Source organism: Saimiri boliviensis, chromosome 14 (genome assembly GCF_048565385.1).
Source record: "Saimiri boliviensis isolate mSaiBol1 chromosome 14, mSaiBol1.pri, whole genome shotgun sequence".
In the NCBI taxonomy this organism is placed as follows: Eukaryota; Metazoa; Chordata; class Mammalia; order Primates; family Cebidae; genus Saimiri; species Saimiri boliviensis.
Window position 1 is genome coordinate 40775386 of NC_133462.1, and position 22407 is coordinate 40797792.

The 22407-nt window shown below is 55.4% G+C and overlaps 2 protein-coding genes across 7 annotated transcripts; one reads left to right on the top strand and one right to left on the bottom strand.

Moving 5' to 3' along the window:
- Positions 1 to 1948: 1948 nt before the first annotated feature.
- On the bottom strand, positions 1949 to 11074 carry HSD11B1L (hydroxysteroid 11-beta dehydrogenase 1 like). 6 transcript variants are annotated; one of them, XM_074384750.1, is made up of 9 exons: positions 10456 to 11074; positions 6755 to 6904; positions 5584 to 5670; positions 5370 to 5500; positions 4129 to 4240; positions 3653 to 3744; positions 3112 to 3205; positions 2819 to 2984; positions 1949 to 2727 (listed from the first exon to the last, which is right to left on the bottom strand). In XM_074384750.1, exons 2-9 carry the CDS (start codon positions 6900 to 6902, stop codon positions 2532 to 2534), a joined length of 1026 nt encoding a protein of 341 aa, XP_074240851.1. In that variant the 5' UTR covers positions 6903 to 6904; positions 10456 to 11074; the 3' UTR covers positions 1949 to 2531. The 6 variants fall into 6 exon arrangements, with proteins under 6 accessions (XP_074240851.1, XP_039321988.1, XP_039321986.2 ...); XM_074384751.1 differs by having other exon boundaries at positions 2167 to 2255; XM_039466054.2 differs by lacking the exon at positions 6755 to 6904.
- A 113-nt stretch (positions 11075 to 11187) lies between these two features.
- Positions 11188 to 14358, top strand: MICOS13 (mitochondrial contact site and cristae organizing system subunit 13). The gene is made up of 4 exons (XM_003938835.4): positions 11188 to 11274; positions 11941 to 12118; positions 12301 to 12352; positions 14133 to 14358. The coding sequence occupies exons 1-4, from the start codon at positions 11246 to 11248 to the stop codon at positions 14228 to 14230; spliced, it is 357 nt and encodes a 118-aa protein (XP_003938884.1). The 5' UTR covers positions 11188 to 11245; the 3' UTR covers positions 14231 to 14358.
- Positions 14359 to 22407: the final 8049 nt, after the last annotated feature.

A 22407-nucleotide genomic window follows, 5' to 3' on the forward strand; every position in this document is an offset into this window, starting at 1 on the left:
TCAACTGGTCAGTCTCTGGATTAGGTATGAATACAGCAAGGCATAATAGTGCCCCTTGGGGACATCTGATGTAATTTCACAAGATGCAGGGACTGGACGCTAATTAACTGAATCAGATGGTGGAAAACACACAAGTTTCCAATTCTTCTTCTTCTTCTTTTTTTTTTTTTTTTTTTTTTTGAGACGGAGTTTCGCTCTTGTTACCCAGGCTAGAGTGCAATGGCGCGATCTCGGCTCACCGCAACCTCCGCCTCCTGGGTTCAGGCAATTCTCCTGCCTCAGCCTCCTGAGTAGCTGGGATTACAGGCACGCGCCACCATGCCCAGCTAATTTTTTTTTGTATTTTTAGTAGAGACGGGGTTTCACTATGTTGACCAGATGGTCTCGATCTCTCGACCTCGTGATCCACCCGCCTCGGCCTCCCAAAGTGCTGGGATTACAGGCTTGAGCCACCCGCCTGGCCTAGTTTTTTGTATTTTTAGTAGAGACGGGGTTTCACCATGTTGACCAGGATGGTCTCGATCTCTCGACCTCGTGATCCACCCTCCTCGGCCTCCCAAAGTGCTGGGATTACAGGCTGGAGCCACCGTGCCCGGCCCAATTTTTCTTCTTTAATGCTGCTAATATACAAGAGCGAGTCTCAATTTAGGGCTGCTCTAATTGGGGTTAGCACTTTCATGTTTTCCTCCTGCCTCAGCCTCCTTAGCTGGGACCACAGGTGCATGCCACCATGACTGGCTAATTTTTTAAATTAAAATATTTGTTTGTGGCCGGATGCAGTGGCTGACACCTGTAATCCCAGCACTTTGGGAAGCCGAGGCGGGGGGATCACCTAAGGCCAGAGTTCCAGACCACTCTGGCCAACATGGTGAAACCCTATCTCTACTAAAATACAAAAAGCCAGACGTGATGGCCCGCACTTGTAATCCCAGCTACTTGAGAGGCTGACGCACAAGAATTGCTTGACCCCAGAGGCAGAGGTTGCAGTGAGCCCAGAGCACACTACTGCACTCCAGCCTGGACCGAGACTCTGTCTAAAAAATTTCAAAATACGTAAAGACAGGGTTTCACCGGGGCCGGGCGTGGTGGCTCATGCCTGTAATCCCAGCACTTTGGGAGGCCGAGGCGGGTGGATCACGAGGTCAAGAGATCGAGACCATCCTGGTCAACATGGTGAAACCCCGTCTCTACTAAAAATACAAAACATTAGCTGGGCATGGTGGCACGTGCCTTTAATCCCAGCTACTCAGGAGGCTGAGCAGGAGAATTGCCTGAACCCAGGAGGTGGAGGTTGCGGTAAACCGAAATCGCGCCATTGCACTCCAGCCTGGGTAGCAAGAGCGAAACTCCATCTCAAAAAAAAAAAAAAAAAAAAAAAAAAAAAAAAAAAAAAAAAGCCGGGCTTAGTGGTTCAAGCCTGTAATCCCAGCACTTTGGGAGGCTGAGGCGGGTGGATCACGAGGTCAAGAGATCGAGACCATCCTGGTTAACATGGTGAAACCCCGTCTCTACTAAAAATACAAAAAGTTAGCTGGGTATGGTGGCGCGTGCCTGTAATCCCAGCTACTCAGGAGGCTGAGGCAGGAGAATTGCTTGAATCCAGGAGGCGGAGGTTACGGTGAGCCGAGATCGTGCCATTGCACTGCAGCCTGGGTAACAAGAGCGAAACTCCGTCTCAAAAACAAAAACAAAAACAAACAAACAAAAAAGACAGGGTTTCACCATGTTTGCCAGGATGGTCTCAAATTCATGACCTCAAGTGATCCGCTCGCCTTGGCCTCCCAAAGTGCTAGCACTATAAACGTTAGCCACCACGCCTGGCCTCTCAGCCTCTATTTCTCCACCTGTGAAATGGGATCGAGAGTCCAAACCCCTGGTACACACACAGCTCCCGCTGCCCGCCGGCTGCCAGCAAACTGAAATTACCAAGGAATCTGAACAACAGATATGCAAGGGAAGAAGCGTTTTTATTCTCAAACGGGACACTGGGTCCAGCCCAAAACACACTCTTTCCCTCCTCCTCCCTCTTATACCCTGCTACCAGGTACACGGACAGTGCAGACATCCCTGCAGGTGTGAAGAGTCCCAGAGCCCCCAGCTTGGGGAAGCCGGCAGGTGTCGGGAGGGGATCCTCCCAGATGGAATGAATGAGTGCAAAGAATAAATCGGGGACGAAGAGGCGCAGGCAGGAAATGGAGTGGGGTCCACGGCTGGCTCAAGGCTGGTGTGACCTCTCTGAGCCTCAGTTTCTTCATCTGCAAAATGGAAGCAGTCATGTCATCAATCATGTCCAAACTGGTGAGGCGTCCTAAGTCCGGGACAAGGCGCCTAACACGGGGCGCCTGCGCCTCCGAAGCTGTGATTGGTTCCAGGCGCCCGTCGTTTTTCCGGGTTTTGCTTTTCTGTCTTGATGACTTTATCTTGGGCTGTGGCCACCCTCTCAGGGGTGTCTCTTGTGAGCGTCCTGGCTCCAGGGACAGTTGGAGGTAGGAGCGGTCCCGTCCGGGACGTGGAGGGGTACCCCTTGGTGCTCAGGCTGCAGCTGCGGCCGTGACGTTGAGCTCCTGGCGGATGAACCAGGCCCGCGGGCGCGGCAGCCAGCGCCGCAGCAAGCACAGCAGGTGGAAACGCCACGGGTAGAAGACGCCGGCCGCGCGCGTGGCGCCGCCGCGGATCACGGCCAGGGCCGCCTTGGGCCCGGGGGCCGCCTTGACCCTCGTGACTCCCCTGGGGACGGGAGGGCGCGGTGGGGGCTGCAGCTGGGGCCGGGCAGCCGCCCATGGCCCCCAGCCCAGCCCCCGGCTCGCCCGGGCCTCACCTGACTGCCTCGGCGGCGGAGGCGCGATCTCGGAGGCCCAGGACGCACATGGTGATGGCCACGTTCACGTCCTGCACGTCCAGCTCCCGCCGCAGGGAGCCGAAGAAGCCGTCCAGCGCGAACTTGGCCGCCGAGTACGGGGTGGAGAACGACGCGGGCACGCGGCCTGAGGACGCGGACGGCGGCGGCTGAGCGGCAACCCCTCCTCCGGAAAACCTGCTCAGGCCCTCCAGGCTCACCCGCATCGAGCTCCCCACTCCCTGTCCCGCAGAGCCGGGGCCGAGCGCACGCACCGAGCAGCGAAGACACCACCACCAGGGAGCCCTCGCTGTCCGTCAGGCTGGGCAACGCCCGGGACGTCAGTTGCACGTAGCTCAGAAAGTTGACCTGCAGGCGGCACTCGCGAGTCACCGACGCAGGCGGAGCCCCGGGGCAGGGCGGGGCCAGAGGCCGGGACTGGGTCCTAGGATCCGGCCAGAAACCCGGAGGGCGGGGCCAAGGGTGGGCGGGGCTACTGAGTGGGGCGTGGTCAAGGCTGGGCGGGCCTAGAAACTCGAAGGGCGGAGTCAAAGCCTGGGCGGGGTCCAAGGACCCGGTTAGAAACCGGGAGGGCATGGTCCGAGGATGGGGTCAATGCCAGGACGGACCTAGAATCCTGGAGGGCAGGGCGGGGCCTTGGGCTCGGAGGGTCGTGGCCACGGCGGGAAGGGCTGAGGGCCGGCCCGGGAGGAGGCCCAGCCCGGGTCGTGAAGGGAGCAGAGCTTGAAGAGAGGGGGCTGGAGCACCGGTCCCTGAGATCGAGGGCCGGGCCCGGGCCACGGAGGGGCAGAGCACCTGCATGAGCCAACGCGTTGCCTGGGCACTGCGGGCCCGCGTGCCGGCCGGGGCGCCGCCGATGTGGTTCAGCACGAGATAATCCAGCCCGCCTGGCCCAGAAACGCGGGTCAGCCCCAGAGGCCCCTCCCCCGAGGCACAACCAAACCCCGCCCCCGATATTAGCTCCGCCCAGAGCGCTGACCCAGTGAGCTCCGCCCCAGGGAACGCCCCCTACGATCAAAGACACCCAGCCCTGGGCCTTATTCTCTGAATCTAGCTAAGTTTCGTCCCCATTCAAGGAGGCTCCGTTTGGAGCTCTTCCCTGACGATGCAATGAGGCTCCACCCCCCCGCCACCACCACGTCCCCAGTCCCGGGATACGTCTCCACCCTGAGACACCTGTTACTGTAGCCACACCCACACCCCAATTCTGGTCCTGTCCCTAAGGCCCAGGCCACGGTCCCGGACTGCGAACTCCAGGCCTAGCCCCTCACCCAGCTTGTCCAGCGCAAACTGTACCACGCTCTCGGGCGCCTCAGGGGAGGCCATGTCCGCTGCGATGTAGAAGATCTTGGGGGCGCCCAGCTTCCGGCAGTTCCCTACCACCTGGGGAGGGTCAGAGCTGCCCGTGGGCCTCTCCTCTGCAGCTGCCCCCCCACCTGTCGGCCATAGGGAGGCCACCGCCTGAAAACCCCTCCCCTGCTCTGTGCCTCGAGCCCCATTCAACATCTTTCCCAAAGATTTACTACTGCGGGAGGTGGGGAGGCTCAAAGTGGAGGCCCGCGGGCCAGAATGTTGGCCGATCAATCAATCACCAAAATCGAAAACAGGACATTTCACGTACAATTTGCAGATTTCTAGCTTCTCTTAAAAATTTGAAAGGTTTGTGTCCAAGAGCCATACCCTGCCCTGAAGTAGCAATGGGCTGTTGGTTGCCAAGAAGTGCCCATCCTCCCTTACGAGTTTGAGAATCCCAGCTCTCTATACAGGCTTGGACACGCAATACTCCCATTCGCTGAGGAATGCACCAAGCTTTCGAGTCAACCGTCTCACTGCATTGGTGCAGCATCCTAACCCATGAAAAGGTGGGAGTTTGTTAGTGTGTTTAAAACAGAATGTCACTTTGTTACCCAGGCTGGAGTGCAGTGGCACAACTCGGCTCACTGCTACCTCTGCCTCCTGGGTTCAAGTGATTCTCCTGCCTCAGCCTCCCAAGTAGCTGGGGTTACAGGTGTGTGCCACCATGCCCAGCTTTTTTTTTTTTTTTTTTTTTTTTGAGATGGAGTTTCGCCCTTGTTACCCAGGCTGGAGTGCAATGGCGTGATCTCGGCTCACCGCAACCTCCGCCTCCTGGGCTCAGGCAATTCTCCTGCCTCAGCCTCCTGCGTAGCTGGGATTACAGGCACGTGCCACCATGCCCAGCTAATTTTTTGCACTTTTAGTAGAGACGGGGTTTCACCATGTTGACCAGGATGGTCTCAATCTCTCGACCTTGTGATCCACCCGCCTCGGCCTCCCAAAGTGCTGGGACTATAGGCATCAGCCACCATCCCCGGCCAGAGGGTGGTTTCATTGTCCCCGTTTTGAAAATGAGGAAACCGAGAGGGTCAGAGAGGCTAGGCGACTTGCCCAGGATCACACAGAAAGCTGGGGTGACTGCAGGGATTCAAACCCAGGCTCTCTTCCCTGTCCCCACATGCATCCCCAGCATTTGTCTAGACATGGGTTGGCTCACCTTCTGCAGGAAGGCCTCAGTGTGGGCAGTCAGCACCAGGTGCGAGCCCAGGCGTGCGTAGTGATAGGCCAGCTCCTCGCCGACTCCAGCGTTGGCCCCTGTCAGCAGCACTCGGGCTCCCTGGAGGCTGGCTGGCCAGAGTCCGGGTGGTCACTCTGGGCGAAGGACAGGACAGCCAGCCCGGTTTCTCCCTCCATAAACCCCAGAGACTCACCTGGGTCAAAGTTGTCGTCCCAATAATAGGCAAAGAACAGGGCCCCCAGCCCTGTGAGGAGAAGCACCTTCATGGTCCTCCGTGGGCCTGCAGAGGGACAGGGGACAGAGGTGGCCTGCAGGAGCCAGGCCCTCAGCCACCGCCATGTGATGGGCGTTTGGTGATGCCACCACCTTGGATCCATCCCCTCCTCTCCATTTCCACAGCCACCACCCGTCCAGGCCACCACGCTGGCTCCATGGACTGTCGCACCTGCACCCCTGCCCTCCTGCCTTCTCAGCCTTTTTCGCCATGCCTTGCCTCCCCTGGACCGCAATCCTTCCTGTTCCAGTTAGAATAAAAACCAGACTCCTAGCCGGGCGCGGTGGCTCAAGCCTGTAATCCCAGCACTTTGGGAGGCCGACGCAGGTGGATCACGAGGTCATTAGATCGAGACCGTCCTGGTCAACATGGTGAAACCCCGTCTCTACTAAAAACACAAAAACTTAGCTGGGCATGGTGGCGCGTGCCTGTAATCCCAGCTACTCAGGAGGCTGAGGCAGGAGAATTGCCTGAACCCAGGAGGCGGAGGTTGCGGTGAGCCAAGATCGCGCCATTGCACTCCAGCCTGGGTAACAAGAGCGAAACTCTGTCTCAAAAAGAAAAAACAAAAAAAAACCAGACTCTTGGCTGGGCGTGGTGGCTCATGCCTGCAATCCTAACATTTGGGAGGCCGAGGTAGGCAGGTCATGAAGTCAAGAGATCAAGACCATCCTGGCCAATGGGGTGAAACCCTGTCTCTACAAAAAATTAGCTGGGCGTGGTGGTACATGCCTGTAATCCCAGCTACTGGGGAGGCTGAGACAGGAGAATCACTTGAACCCAGGAGGCAGAGGTTGCAGTGAGCTAAGATTGCGTCACTGCACTCCAGCCCCTGGTGACAGAGAAAGACTGTCTCAGAAAAAACAAACAAACAAACACACACACACAAAACACACGCACACAAAAAACAGACTCCTTGGTGGCCACAAACATTCTGCATAGACCTGTCCTCCACGCTCACTCTGCTCCAATAAAACAGTCTGTTCCTCTAAACCAGCCAGTCACCATCCTGCCTCAGGGCCTTCGCATGGGCTGTTCCTACTGCCTAGAATGCTGTTCCCAGATATAACCCAATGGTTTGCTCTCTCACTTCTTTCAAGTCTCAGTGCAAAAGTGACCTCCTTCATCTGGGTGAGATGCTTCACACGTGGAATCCCAGCACTTTGGGAGGCTGAGGCAGGCGGATCACTTGAGATCAGAAGTTCGAGACCAGCCTGGTCAACATGGTGAAACCCCATTTCTACAAAAAATACAAAAATTAGCTGGTCATGGTAGCAGGTGCCTGTAACCGCAGCTACTCAGGGGTTGTGGAACAAGAATCACGTGACCTCAGGAGGCGGAGGTTGCAGTGAGCCGAGATTGCACCACTACACTCCAGCCTGGGCAACAAAGCACGACTCCATTTCAAAAAAAAAAAAAAAAAAAAAAAATAGGCCGGGTGTGGGTGGCTCATGCCTGTAATCCCAGCACTTTGGGAGGCCAAGGCGGGTGCATCACATGATCAGGAGTTCAAGACCAGCCTGGCCAAGATAGTGAAACCCCACTTCTACTAAAAAAAAAAAAATTAGCTGGGTGTGATGACAGACGTCTGTAATTCCAGCTATTCAGGAGGCTGAGGCAGGAGGATCGCCTGAACCCCAGAGGTGGAGGTTGCAATCAGCCGAGATCACGCCACTGCACTCCAGCCTGGACAACAGAGCGAGACATCTCAAAAACAAAACAAAACAAAACAAAAAACAGAGATCAAGACCATTCTAGCCAACATGGTGAAATCCCATCTCTTCTAAAAATACAAAAAATAGCCAGGCGTGGTGGTGTGTGCCTGTGGTCCCAGCGACTTGGGAGGTTGAGGCAGAAGAATTGCTTAAACCAGGGAGCTGGTGGAAGAATTGCTTAAACCAGCTTGCAGTGAGCTGAGATTTCGCCACTGTGCTCCAGCCTTGAGACAGAGGAAGATTCCGTCTTTTTTTTTTTTTTTTTTTTTCTTTTGGTAAGACTCGGTCTCGGTGGCACATAACTGTAATCCCCCCAGATACTTGAGAGGCTGATGCAGGAAAATGGCTTGAACCCAGGAGGTGGAGGTTGCAGTGAGCTGAGATCATGCCACTGCACCCACTGCACTCCAGCCTGGGCAACAAGAGCCAACTCTGTATCAAAAAAAAAAGGCCGAGCGTGGTGGCTCACGCCTGTAATCCAAGCACTTTGGAGGCCAAGGCAGGTGGATCACTATGGTTGGGAGTTCAAGACCAGCCTGACCAACATGGTGAAACCCTGTCTTAAAAAAAAAAAAAAAAGCCGGGCGCGGTGGCTCAAGCCTGTAATCCCAGCACTTTGGGAGGCTGAGGCGGGTGGATCACGAGGTCAAGAGATCGAGACCATTCTGGTCAACATGGTGAAACCCCGTCTCTACTAAAGATACAAAAAAAATAGCTGGACATGGTGGCACGTGCCTGTAATCCCAGCTACTCAGGAGGCTGAGGCAGGAGAATTGCCTGAACCCAGGAGGCGGAGGTTGCGGTGAGCCGAGATCGCGCCATTGCACTCCAGCCTGGGTAACGAGTGAAACTCCGTCTCAAAAAAAAAAAAAAAAAAAAATGGCTGGGTGTGGTGGCTCAGGCCTCTAATCTCAGCACTTTGGGAGGCCAAGGCGGGTGGATCACCTGAGGTCAGGAGTTTGAGACACCTCGACCAAAACGTTGAAACCCCGTCTCTACTTAAAATATAAAAACTTAGCCGGGCATGGTGGCAGTCACCTGTAATCCCAGCTACTCAGGAGGTTGAGGCAGGAGAATCTCTTGAACCCGGGAGGAATATGTTACAGTGAGCCAAGGTCATGCCATTGCACTCCAGCCTGGGCAACAAGAGCAAAACTTCGTCTCAAAAAAAGAAAAAATAAGTGACCTCCTCCAAGAGAGGGCCTCATTTTCTTTTTTTTTTTTTTTTTTTTTTTTTTTTTTTTGAGACGGAGTTTCGCCCTTGTTACCCAGGCTGGAGTGCAATGGCGCGATCTCGGCTCACCGCAACCTCCGCCTCCTGGGTTCAGGCAATTCTCCTGTCTCAGCCTCCGGAGTAGCTGGGATTACAGGCACGCGCCACCACGCCCAGCTAATTTTTTGCACCATTAGTAGAGATGGGGTTTCACCATGTTGACCAGGATGGTCTCGATCTCTTGACCTCGTGATCCACCCGCCTCGGCCTCCCAAAGTGCTGGGATTACAGGCTTGAGCCACCGCGCCCGGCCTCTTTTTTTTTTTTTTTTGAGACAGGCTCTCTCATTGAAGAATCCGTAAATCTTCCATCTCCAGGTCCAGCCCTAGGTTCTCTGCCTCTGTTGTCCTCTGGGCACCTCCACTTGACCACCTCCAGGCCCCTTAGAGCCAGCAGGATCCAATCCAGGCTCAGCATGTAGCCCCATACCTGCTTCTCTTCCCAGCTCACCATGACGGAAAGGGCCCAGTGTCCCCTGTCCCTGAATGGGAGATGCAGGCATTGTCCTCACGCCCTTCCATCCTTTCACCCCATGACCTCATGCTTTCAGATCTTATCAGTTCTCCCTCTGCAATCTCTCCCCAACTGTCCCTTCCTCTCTCTCTGCAGGGCTCCCACATTGTCACCTCACCTCCCTCCTAGACCCTCCCCCAGCCTGACCATCCCCATCTTCTTTCCCCTGGCCTCCCTTCCACTTCCCATGTGGTCTCCCCTACCTCCACACTGGCTTCCCCATCCCCACACTCATTCTCTCCCTGCCTCTCCTGTCCGTGTAGCCAAAGGCACCTGTATCAAAAGCGACATAGCCACAGTCTTCCTGCTCCAAACCCTCTCAGGGGTCTCCACTGCAACTGATGGAAGCCAGGCTCCTCACTGCAGCCCACAAGGCCCTGCAGGTATAGCCCCTGACTACCTGTCTATCCTCTCTCCATCTATGAGTCGTTCACTTCTCAAAGGAATGAACCCCTAGCTTCCCCAGACACACAGTCATGCCCACAGCAAGAAACGAGCTTCCACCTTTGCCCCTTCCAGAGACAGTCCATGAAGTCCCTCTGCTCATCCCTCTTTCCACCCCCAGCTCCACACTGACTGCAGCAGCCCGGCAGGGGGAAGTGAGGCCGGATGGACAGACGGATGGACGGATGAGTGGATAGACAGATAGAAGGAGCCATGGTGCATGGGTGGATGGATGCGTGGATGGATAAATGGATGAGGGGATGGATGTATAATGAATTTGGGAAACGGATGAATGGATGGATGGGGGGATGGAAGGATGGGTGGATGGATGGGGGAGCAGATGGATGGATTGATGGGCGGATGGACAGACAGTTGCATGAACGGATGCTTGGATGGATGGGGAGACAGATGATGAATGGAAGTGTGGATAGATAGATGGAAGGATGGGTGGGTGGATGGTCAGATGGATAGATGGCTGGATGGGGGGAGCAGATGGATGAATGGACGGGGGAGCAGATGGATGAACGGATGCGCGGATGGATGGGGAGACCGATGAACAGAAGTGTGGATGGCTAGATAGATGAGTGGGTGGATGGCCAGATGGATAGATGGATGGGTGAGGGGACAGACTGATGGATGGAAGGATGGACGTATGGACGGATGGATGGGCAGATGAACGGTTGAAGCAGCCTAGCCGAGATGCAGGAGGAATCGGGGCGGCAGGGGCGGGGAGGGACAAATCCCTGCAGAACCCACCGGCCTCTTCTAGACCTCGGCGGGCCTTAGCTTCCCTTCTGAACAAAGGGGGCGTGTGACGTGCTGCGTAGCCCTAAACTGTGTACTTACCCACTCAGGCCTCAGTTTCCCCCACTGTCCAGCGGGGTTGGGGTCCCGGCTTGGGAGCCACGCGAACGTCCCACGACGCTCTCTTCCCGGCCGCCTCCTGCCGGGTCCCCGACCGCGCCCCCTCCCGCAGGGCCCGGGTCACCTGACTCCAAGCCCACCTCCTCGCGGGGAGGGGCCGGGCCGCGGGGACCCAGCGCCGGAGCGTCGCCGGGCAACAGTCCCCGCCTGGTCTCCACCTCCCAGTCGCGGCCCCGCCCCCTGGGCGGAATCCCCGCCCCCGGATCCATCACGTGACGGGACGGCCGGTTTCGAACAATTCCGCCCTCGCGTTGCCGTGACAACCACCTTCTATGGGCAGTCTTTCTAGGTCCTGGTCCTTAGTCCCCCGCGCGGGCGCGGGCGGATCTCTCGGGCTCCGACTTCTTCTCGGGTCACCTTCAGGCTTCAGTCCAAGCACCCGACGCCTCGTTCCCCTCACGTTGGTAGGGCTGGGTTAGGCCGGGCCGGACTACATTTTCCAGGAGGCTCCGCGGCCGGACGCAAACAGCGCGGTGCTGACTACATTTCCCAGGCAGCCTTGCAGCGGCCCGGGTCCTTAGGCGTCCATTTCCCAGAGGCCCTTCGCGGCGAGACCGTAGCCCTTCTCTGGAGTCTCAGCGTCCTAAGAGACTACCACTCCCAGGGGACTCTGCGTCGCACAAGAAAGACTACGCCTCCCAGAGGTCTCTGCGGCGTCGCGACCGGAAGCGGCGGACGAGTCGAGTGTCCTTGCGCGTGAAGTCGAGCGACTATGGTGGCCCGGGTGTGGTCGCTGATGAGGTGCGTAGGGCCGCCGGATGGGACCCGAGTCCCCGAAAAAGTCCCTTTTTGTGGGCACCCCTGTCTCCAGTCTGCTTGCGATCTGCTCTTCGCTTCCTGTAGAGTTACCTCCCTTTCCTCCCCAGCCTATGGGCCAGATAGGGAAACTGAGGCTCCAGCGGGGTGGGGCTTCCCGAGGTCGCCAATCCCTTCCCTCTTGCCTCCCAGCGAGCCCTTCCCGTTCCACTCACGGTGTCTGCCTGCGCCTCCGAGCCTCAGTTGTCTTCTCTGTGAAGTGGCAGTGCCCGGCGAATCCTGCCGCTGGCGTGGATGGGAGGTGAATGCGGGCTTGGACAGCAGGCAGGAGGCGTCCAGGGACACTTGGTTTCTCCAGGGCTGGAAGGCTCTGGAAAGTCAAGGATCTTTTTCACTGCCCCTGCTCACTGTGGGACCCACTCTCCCGCTCTGGGTTTCAGTTTCCCGATCAAAGTGGCGTCCAGCCGCCCTGCCTGGCACACTGTGAATCGAGTGCTGTGTATGATAGGGGTCTGGGTCGACGGTGCTACACTAGAGTGTCACCCTGTGGACGGTGAGCCGCCGGGAGGATGACTTTCCCCTTGGGCCTAGGCTCCTAAGGGTGGCGGTCAGTGTCCCCTAAGCTTCTGCTCCTCACGTCCCTACCCGCAGGTTCCTCATCAAGGGAAGTGTGGCTGGGGGCGCCGTCTACCTGGTGTATGACCAGGAGCTGCTGGGGTCCAGCGACAAGAGCCAGGCAGCCCTAAAGAAGGCTGGGGAGGTGGTCCCCCCAGCCATGTACCAGTTCAGCCAGTACGTGTGTCAGCAGACAGGCCTGCAGATACCCCAGGTACTCCGGGCTGGAAGCGAGGCCAGGGCTTGGCGAGCGGCAGGCTCTGGGGGTGTCTCCAGCCTGCATGACGTCCTCTGTGTTCGTGCTGCCTGACTCTCAGGCCTGTTCTCCTCCCTCTGTCTCTGGGGCAGGGCTGCTGGGTCTTTTCACTAGTTCTTTCTGCCCATCTCTCTTCCCAGCTCCCAGCTCCTCCAAAGATTCACTTTCCCATCCGTGACTCCTGGAACGCAGGTAGGCACCTGGTTTCTTTGCTTGTGGGGGTTGCTGCAGACACCCCAGTCTAGCCCCTCTCCCCATGTCCTGGCCACTTTTTCTATCCATCCCACTGCCTGCCCCACACGTATCTCTTAGGGATCTAAAAGGGAAAGGAGGCTAGGCCTGGTGGCTTATGCCTGTAATCCCAGCATTTTGGGAGCCTGAGGTAGGCAGATCATCTGAAGTCAGGAGTGTCAGGAGTTTGAGACCAGCCTGGGCAACACGGTGAAACTCTGTCTCTACTAAAAATACAAAAATTAGCTGGGCGTGGTGGTGGCTGACTGTAGTCCCAGCTACTCTGGAGGCTGAGGCAGGAGAATCTCTTGAGCCCCAGAGGTGGAGCTTGCAGTGAGCCAAGATTGCGCCACTGCACTCCAGACTGGGCAACAGAGCAAGAGTCTGTCTCAAGTAAATGAATAAAAGGGAAAGGAGTGGAGATTCTAGGGAAGGGGACGAGGGTGGAGCCTTTGAGGACTGGACTGTGCACTGCATGTTAGAATGGGAGGTGGGAGGCCTGGGCCACATCTGAACTTGTACTATGAGCTTGGACAAGGCAAGGTGCTGCCCCTCTGCTGCCTCAGTTTCTGCTGGAAGTTGTTCTTCTAAAAAAGACTTGCTTGCTAGGTGTGGTGGCTCATACCTACAGCACTTTTGGAGTCTGAGGCGGAAGGGCTGCTTGAAGCCAGGACTTTGAGAACCACCTGGGCAACATTATAACTTATCTCTTCAAAAATAAAATCTGCTAGGCCGGGCACGGTGGCTCAAGCCTGTAATCCCAGCACTTTGGGAGGCCGAGGCAGGTGGATCACGAGGTCAAGAGATCGAGACCATCCTGGTCAACATGGTGAAACCCCATCTCTACTAAAAATACAAAAAATTAGCTGGGCATGGTGGTGCGTGCCTGTAATCCCAGCTACTCAGGAGGCTGAGGCAGGATAATCGCCTGAACCCAGGAGGCGGAGGCTGCGGTGAGCCGAGATCGTGCCATTGCACTCCAGCCTGGGTAACGAGCAAAAAAACTCCGTCTCAAAAAAAAAAAAAATAAAATCTGCTTTTTTTTTTTCTTTTTTGAGATGAAGTTTTGCTCTTGTCACCCAGGCTGGAGTGCAATGATGTGATCTCGGTTCACTGCAACCTCTGCCTCCCGGGTTCAAGCGATTCTCCTGCCTCAGCCTCCCAAGTAGCTGGGATTACAGGCATGTGCCACCACGCCTGGCTAATACTGTATTTTTAGTAGAGATGGGGTTTCTCCATGTTGGTCAGGCTGGTTTCGAACTCCTAACCCAGGCCATTCACCCGCCTTGGCTTCCCGAAGTGCTGGGATTATAGGCATGAGCCACCGCGCCTGGCAAAAATCTTTTTTTTTGTTGTTTTTTTTAGATGGGCTTTCACCATGTTCGTAAGGCTGGTCTTGAACTCCCGACCTCAGGTGATCCGCCCGCATTGGCCCCCAAAGTGCTTGGATTACAGGTGTGAGCTACTATGCCCGGCCCAAAAATCTTTTTTAATTAGCCAGGCATGGTGGCATGTGCCTGCAGTACCAGCTACTTGGGAGGCTTACGCAGGTGGATTGCTTGAGCCCTGGAGTTTGAGGCTTCAGTGAGCTACGATCACACCACCATACTGCAGCCTGGGCGACAGAGACCCTGTCTCTTAAAAAAAAAACAAAATACCCTAGAGTTTAGCGTTTCCCCGGGGTTGGAGGCTGGGTGAGGCTGGGAGGGGAGTGTCATCAGTGGCCGTCCCTTCCCCACAGGCATCATCACGGTGATGTCAGCTCTGTCGGTGGCCCCCTCTAAGGCCTGCGAGTACTCCAAGGAGGGCTGGGAGTACGTGAAGGCGCGCGCCAAATAGCAAGACAGCGGGCCGCCCGCCCCGGCCAGAATGGACAGGGCTGCCACCAACCTGGAGACTCCAGCCTGGGACCCCACTCTGAGGGCAGCTCCCGGCCTTGCCGGCCCAATAAAGGACTTTGGAATTGTTTCCTGACCCATGTGCTGGCCCCGCGGGGGCACAGGGTCGGCCTGCCGGTCGGTGCCCAGAGCACCGAGGCCTGGGCTTCTGGCTCCTGATGGCTCGTCAGGGCTTGACCTTGACCACAGGCCATGGCTCACCCCTTTGATGTCTGCTCTGGCATCAGAGGTCAGAGCAGGTGCTCCTGGTGCTCCAGGGGCCATGCTCTGGGGCCAGGAAATTGCTCTGGCCAAGTCTGGGTTGTGGCAGGGGTCTTGGTTTTGGCAGGCCGAGCCCAGGGTGGGACAGTGTAAAAGCCAGAGTGGACAGAAGTGGGGTCTGCTTCCCTGGGGACACAGGTAAGGAGCCCCTGGGACCAATGGTGCCCGCCCTCCACAGCTCTCTTGCCCAGCCTCCACCATGATTCCACCCTCGCCCTGACAACCCTGGCAGGGGATTCCTGGCCATCAAAGCAAATGCAGGTGTTTGTTGTGCCATTCAGAGGGCCTCCTGCATGTGCTCTCCCCGCTGGGACACCTTCCCTGACACCCCTTCCGCATGCTGGCCGAGCTACCTGGCAGCCTGCACGGGTCTCCCGCATCAGGCATGAGCCCTGGGAGGGCGGGCCTGTCGAGGGGCCCCTGAGAGGCTCCCAACACCCAGCCACAGAGGGCGATCCACACGCTTGGTGATGGAAAGAGGCCTGTGCCCAGAGCAGGGAGCCAGCAGGTGACACTCACCAAGTTGGCACAGGGGCCCCATTCCCACAAGTTCTGGGGCTGATGTTGCTTGGTGTAGGGCCCGAGCTCAGGAGGTGACAGCTGGTCCGAGAAGGAGCAGAGACTAGAGGCCGGGGCATTTCCACTGCTGTCCCACTCAGAGAGGAGAAGCACTGGCCTGAGCAGAACATGGGAGGAGTGTGGCTGGGATCCGCGGCCTCGTCTGGTGGAAGGGGAGCCCACAGGGCCTGCGCCACCCCATTCCCCCCAGGAGCATGGTCCCGGCAGGTCTCGCACATCTGCTGTGCCCCTGCCCTTACTGGGCCTTAGCAGTGGGGCAGGACTAGGGTGAGGGTGGGATGGGCAGGGCAGGGGACCATCCCTGACTCTCTGAGCTGCAGGAAGAAGCTGGTGCTTGCTGTCCCGGCCAGGAGCACCCATACACTGCCACCCTGACCCCATACACCAAGCCCTTCCCGAAGCCCCAGGAAGGAGCAGGCTTTGGGCCCGTTTTACAGATGAAGAAGCTTGCAAAAACAGACAGCTAGCTGTCTGCCCAGCCTGTCTGGAGCCAGGCTGTTACCACAAACCCTCGCTGGGGATACAGAATTTCCAATCACCTGGCATGCAGGCACCCAGCCCAGCCTTAGAGGACAGGAGGGGTCTGCACTGAGCGCTGTGATGCCATGGCTGGGCTGGGGGCGCCCGGCCGCTCCAGGAGTCCTCTGCAGCCTCAGCCACCCGTCGCCATCACTGTTAGAGGGGAAGGACTGGAAAGGCCAGTGAGCAGCCACCCTCTGGGCCACTTCATCTCCATCCAGGCGGCCAGGTTCTGCAGCTCCATGAATGTGGCTTAGTTCTTCCCCAGGTCATGGGCTTCATCCCATGAATCTCTCCTGGCCCATCTACTGGCACCTGTGTGTGAGAACGTGCCTGGGGTCAGGGGACTTTGGGGCCGTGGAAATGGTGCCCCAGAAAGCAGAAGTGAGTGGAGCAAGTCTAGGGTGACTTTGGGAAGACGGGAAGGGGCTGGGGAGATACCTGACCACACCCACAGCCAAGACCACAGAGTGAGGCAAGGCCGGCATGTGGCACAGTGCCACTTCACAGCTGGAGTCACTTGACAGCTGGAAGTAGGACAGGCTAGGAACAGAGTCCAGGAAAAGCTAGTCTGTCCCTATGTAGGCGAGGCAGAGCTAGAAGAGAGAGCAGGGAGAGTCCATAGGCAGAGGCCAGGTGAGACTGGGATGTGGGGGACACCAAGTGGCTGGCTGTCATCAGTGGCTGCCCTTCCTTTCGGCTGTCACTACAGGTGCCAATGGTGCTGCTCCAGCCTTGAGCACACCTTGCCTGGCCCTGGCCTGGAGTGCTAACTGGGCGTCCCAAGGGGTGGTGGGTACAACAGAAATGGAGGGGATTAGCTGGGGGCAGTGTCATGTGCCTGTAGCCCTGGCTGAGGCAGGAGGATCACTTCAGCCTGGGACATTGAAACTGCGAGTGAGCCGTGACCACCACTGCCCTCCAGCCCTGGGTGACAGAGCGAGACCGTCTCTTAAATAAATACATAAATAAAGGCTTGGCAGGGTGGCTCACACCTGTCATCCCAGCACTTTGGGAGGCCCAGGTGGGTGGATCACGAGGTCAGGAGTTTGAGACCAGCCTGGCCAATATGGCGAAACCTCATCTCCACAAAAATACAAAAATTTGCTGGGCATGGGTGCCTGTAGTCCCAGCTACTTGGGAGGCTGAGGCAGAAGAATCACTGGCACCCAGCAAGTGGAGGTTGCAGTGGGCTGAGATCGCGCCACTGTCCTCCAGCCTGGGCGACAGAGCGACAGCGGCAGCCCGGGTTCTTCCTGTGTGGGCTGAGGGCTGAGCAGCCAGTTTTAATTAAATCTGAAAGGATAAGGTGACACCCGAAGTAGCTGACAGCCACACGCCTTCCCATCTCACGTGGCCCTGGAAGTGAGTTTGCTGTCCGTAGTGATGTAGGATTTTTCTTCTCAGTCACTTTGCCAGCCAGGGACCTCCAGCTGGTGATACCTATGACACAGAGTCTGGCCCTCGCTCAGCCATGCTGGCCTGTGTTACAGCTTGTACCTGCGTTCCGTGGTTCCCCAGCTATTGTACTATGCTCAAGATGGACGAATGAGGATACCCTGGACATTGAAGGGTGAGAGGGGAGGAGAATTGTATGGAGCGACAGAACTGCGTTCAGCGGAGAGGGGATGTGGGGCGTGGCGCTCTTCTCCTGTAGGAGTCCAGGACTTTTTCTTTTTTAAACAATAATCTGTGAAAGTTTTACCACCTAAGAATTTTCACTCCAAGAAAAATACATAGCAACACTAACTTGCAGGACGCTGAGTTAACAGATACCTTTCTCTTAGGGCAACTTACTAGCTTCAGTAATGTTTCTGGATGAAGCATCAAGTTACTTTGCACGTTTGTAACATTTTTTAAAGACTGGTCCAGCAGTGTTTTCTCTAATTTTAATTCTTGCTCTTCATTTAAAGTATTGGCAGTAGCATTATTATATGGATTGTCTAGAATGTCTTTTAATCCGTCTGACTTTTTTTTTTTTGAGAAGGAATTTTGCCTTGTTGCCCAGGCTGGAGTGCAGTGGTGCCATCTCAGCTCACCACAACCACTGCCACCTGGGTTCAAGCAATTCTCCTGCCAAAGCCTCCCAAGTAGCTGGGATTACAGGCACCCACCACCACACCTGGCTTTTTTGTAGAGATGGGGTTTCACCATGTTGGCCCGTCTGGTCTGAACCTCCCAACCTCAGGTGATCTGCCCGCCTCAGCCTCCCAAAGTGCTGGGATGGCAGGTGTGAGCCACCACGCCCGGCCTTGACACCGCCTTTTGATCCTCATCAGTATTAACCTCTTCATCTGTTGTGTCCTGGGTGTATTCATTAACCTGTCATTTCCTAGGGACTCAGCAGCTCTGCCTGCCTTCTTTCCAAGGCCAGATGCTTATTTCTGACAATTCTTTGTTGTTGCTCTTCTGTGAGGCTTTTATGTGACTCAGAAGCAAACATCTCACTTTCAGATGAGTTTGTTAGAAAGGGATCGAGTTCAGCAGCAGTTACTTCCTGGTCATTGTTTTCCACAACGTCATCATCATTGCTAACATCTTTTTTTTTTTTTTTTTGAGACGGAGTCTTGCTCTGTCACCCAGGCTGGAGTACAGCAGCTTGATCTCGGCTCACTGCAACCTCTGCCTCTCAGATTCAAGCAATTCTCACTCGTGCACACCACCACGCCCGGCTCATTTTTAAATATTTTTTAGTAGAGATGAGGTTTCACCATGTTAGTCAGGCTGGTCTTGAACTCCTGACCTCATGATCCATCCACCTCAGTCCCCCAGTGCTGGCATGAGAGGCATGAGCCACCGCACCCAGCTGCTAACATAATCTTCCTATAAAATAGGAAGATCAAGTTGAATTCGTTTTAAACAGGTCTCATGACCTTTTCCTTTGAATTCTGCCTTATCAAATACATGCCTTAAGGCTGGAAGTCCCCTCTCTGAAATTCATCTCTGAGCATCCAGCTTGGGTGTATTTCTTTTAACTGTTCTCCGTGGACAGAAACAGGTGCTCCACGGCCGGGCACGGTGGCTCAAGCCTGTAATCCCAGCACTTTGGGAGGCCGAGGCGGGTGGATCACGAGGTCAAGAGATCGAGACCATCCTGGTCAACATGGTGAAACCCCGTCTCTACTAAAAATAGTAAAAATTAGCTGGGCATGGTGGCGCGTGCCTGTAATCCCAGCTACTCAGGAGGCTGAGGCAGGAGAATTGCCTGAACCCAGGAGGCGGAGGTTGCAGTGAGCCGAGATCGCGCCATTGCACTCCAGCCTGGGCAACAAGAGCGAAACTCCGTCTCAAAAAACAAACAAACAAACAAACAAAAAAAAAAACAGGTGCTCCACTTCCTGACTGTTCCTCAGGCTCAGCCCCTTCACCATCTTGTCTCTCTGGAGAGGCTGGAGGTGGGAAAGGAGGAAAAGTTTCATCTTGTACATGCTCATGATCTGGTAAGTCCATGCGCCATTCTCCTGTGGTTCTAGATCTTTTCCTCTGGCTTCCCTCCCCTTCTGTCTGTCCAGTGCTTTTTATGGGCTCAGAATAGGGGAGGGGCAGGCCATAGGTAGTATTGGAAAGGGGAGCATTTGATTGGAATTGAAAGGCATTATTCAGAAATAATCAGGAAAAGGCAGGCAAACAGGAACAGTTCTCACTCTTGGCCGGGAGAATGTGCGGTGGCTTACACCTGTAATCCCAGCACTTTGGGAGGCCGAGGCAGGTGGATCACCTGAGGTCAGGAGATAAGACCATTCCGGTCAACATGGTAAAACCGCCTCTCTACTAAATATACAAAAATTAGCTGGGCGTGGTGGCACGTGCCTGTAATCCCAGCTACTGGGGAGGCTGAGGCAGTAGAATCGCTTGAACCAGTGAGTCAGAGTTGCATTGAGCAAAGATCATGCCACTGCACTCCAGCCTGGTGACAGAGCAAGACTCCATTTAAAAAAAAAAAAAAAAAAAAAAAAAAGATGAGTAGTAATCATGGATGAATGGATGAGTACAGTCAATGGCTTGATGGATTAATGAGGGGACAGGATGAGTGGTTAGATGGGTAGATGCATACATGAGTGGGTGGGTGGATGTGTAGATGGATAGGTGGATGGATAGGTGGGTGAATGGATGAATAGACAGGTAGATGAATGATGGTGTAGATGGATGAGTGGATGGATGGTTATGGATGGGTGGGTGGATGGATGGATGATTGGGTGGCTGGATGGATAGGTAGGTAGATGGATGAATGGGTTAGATGGAGGATGGATGGGTGGGTGGATGGGTAGGCAGGTGGGTGGATGGGTGCATGGACAGGTAGGTAGATGGATGAATGGGATTAGATGGAGGCTGGATGGGTGGGTGGGTAGGCGGGTGGGTGGATGCATGGGTGGGTGGGTAGGCAGGTGGGTGGGTGGATGTACAAGGACTCATTAGTCTACTCCACTTACCCTCAAAGCACTGGTCCATCTTGGTTCAGAGTCTTGCCAATGAAGACCTGCTCTTGGCATTGTTGGACTGGCTGCCAGTAGAGGCATGGCCAACTGTGCAGAGGTTTCCCTGGCCGAGGTGCAGCCAAAGTGGACACTCGTGCCTCGCTGTGCTGAAACGAAGAGCAGGGTCTGTCCCTCTGGGACCTGGGCTTCAACTGCTTCCTGGAGATGTGTGTAAGGATGGGGACCATGATTTGGAGGGAAAAGGCTCCTCTTACTCTGTAGAAGAACCTCAAGAGACTATCAAGTAGCCCACGACTGGAGACTTTTCACTCCGAGTGTTAAAAACACATGGTGCTATCCCTTGTGGCTGTTCCCCTCTTCCCCCAAAGCCTTCTGGCAGCTTCTCCCACCAGCTTGCTCCTGCTGGCCTTGGGGCCTTCACAGTGTGTTCCCCCAGGCAGGAAACACCACCATTCCTTCTGTGGCCACGGCAACCTGTACCATCAATCTGCACTTTTTTTTTTTGGGATGGAGTTTCACTCCTTTCCTCCAGGCTAGAGGGCAATGCTACGACCTCAGCTCACTGTAACCTCCACCTCCTGGGTTCAGGCGATTCTCCTGCCTCAACCTCAGCTGGGATTACAGGTGTGTACCACAACACCTAGCTAATTTTTAAATAATTTTTTAGTAGAAACAGGGTTTCACCATGTTGGCCAGGCTGGTCTCAAACTCCTGACCTTGTAATCTGCCTGCCTTGTTCTGGGATTACAGGCCTGCGCCACAGTGCCCGGCCTAAGCCACACCTCATAAGCTCACCATGTGCATGTGTGCCCACCTTGAGGGCAGGCACCAACTGGATCTGTTGTATGAACACATCTGGTCAGTGCCAGGGACCCTACTTGAGAAGGGGCTCTGGAAATGGGAGTTGAATGAATGAGTAGTTCAAAGCTTGGATCTTTTCCACTGCCAGCTGGTGGTCCTCACTTAAGTCCGTTCTCCCTGGTAGGCCTGTTTTCCTGTCTGCAAAATGGGGTTGTTCAACCTCCCAGGGTTACATTGAGGATGGTGGGGAAGAGCTGGTACAGCTAGCTCAGTGCCTGGCTGACAGCAGAGCCGAATCCCTGTCCTTCCCTGTGTAGCAAGCAGGACAGCAAACGGTGTTGCCTGGGCATTAGAAGCAGGACACCATGGACCGGGTGTGGCAGCTCACGCCTGTAATCCCAGCACTATGGGAGGCCTAGGCAGGTGGATCACCTGAGGTCAGGAGTTCAAGACCAGCCTGGTCAACATGGTGAAACCCTGTCTCTACTAAATATACAAAAATTAGCCAAGCATGGTGGCACATGCCTGTAGTCCCAACTACTCAGGAGACTGAGGCAGGAGAATTGCTTGAACTCAGGAAGAAGAGGTTGCAGTGAGCTGAGATTGTGCCATTGTGCTCCAGCCTGGGCAAGAGTGAAACTTTGTCTCAAAAAAGAAAAAAAACAACAACCAACGAGTAGACCACCACATACAAATGTCTCAAGACTGTGGCCAGGGAGCAGCACTTTGAGGCATCGCTCCTGCCTAGGAGACTGGACTCTGTGTTGTCCCGTTCCTGTGATCCCAGCACTTTGGGAGGCCAAGGCAGGTGGACTGCTTAAGCCCAGGAACTCAAGACCAGCCTGGGCAACATGACAAAACCCCATCTCTGCAAAAGATACAAAAATCAGCTAAGTGTGGTGTCACCCACCTGTAGTCCCAGCTACTGGGCAGGCTGAGGCGGAAGGATCACTTGAACCCGGGAGATGGAGACTGAGGTGAGCTGATTGCACCACCGCACACCAACCTGGGCGACGGAATGAGACTGTCTAACAAACACACAGCTTGTAGCAATGTGCCACAGCAGCCCTAGGGAACTCGCACAACTGCCATAGATTCTGACTTTGTAGGTTTCTGTAGGTGATACAGTAGGGGTTTACAATCACTGCTATGGGCATTTGGTTTTTACAGCTACAGCGTCCAATCTGTGCCCTCAGTTTTTTTTATTCTGTTAAATGGGGCTGATAATGATACCTGGGAGGAACGTATGAGGCCACGTAAAGCAAATTTGAGTCTGGTGCCCAGCGTGGTGGCTCACGCCTGTAATCCCAGCACTTTGGGAGGCTGAGGCGGGCGGATCACCTGAGGTCAGGAGTTCAAGACCAGCCTGGCCAACATGGTGAAACCCCGTCTCTACTAGAAATACAGAATTAGCTGGGTGTGGCGGCATGTGCCTGTAATCCCAGCTACTCCGGAGGCTGAAGTTGCAGTGAGCTGAGATCATGCCACTGCACTCCAGCCTGGGCAACAGAGCAAGATTCAT

Coding starts and splice junctions, on each gene's coding strand:
- HSD11B1L (XM_074384748.1), bottom strand. CDS start 6,902: ATGGGGTTTCACCATGTTGACCAGGCTGGTCTCGAACTTCTGATCTCA. Junction 5,501..5,583: donor GGACGACAACTTTGACCCAG/GTGAGTCTCTGG, acceptor GACTCTGGCCAG/CCAGCCTCCAGGGAGCCCGA. Junction 4,241..5,369: donor CTGAGGCCTTCCTGCAGAAG/GTGAGCCAACCC, acceptor GACCCTCCCCAG/GTGGTAGGGAACTGCCGGAA.
- MICOS13 (XM_003938835.4), top strand. CDS start 11,246: ATGGTGGCCCGGGTGTGGTCGCTGATGAG. Junction 12,119..12,300: donor CAGGCCTGCAGATACCCCAG/GTACTCCGGGCT, acceptor CTCTCTTCCCAG/CTCCCAGCTCCTCCAAAGAT. Junction 12,353..14,132: donor CCGTGACTCCTGGAACGCAG/GTAGGCACCTGG, acceptor CCTTCCCCACAG/GCATCATCACGGTGATGTCA.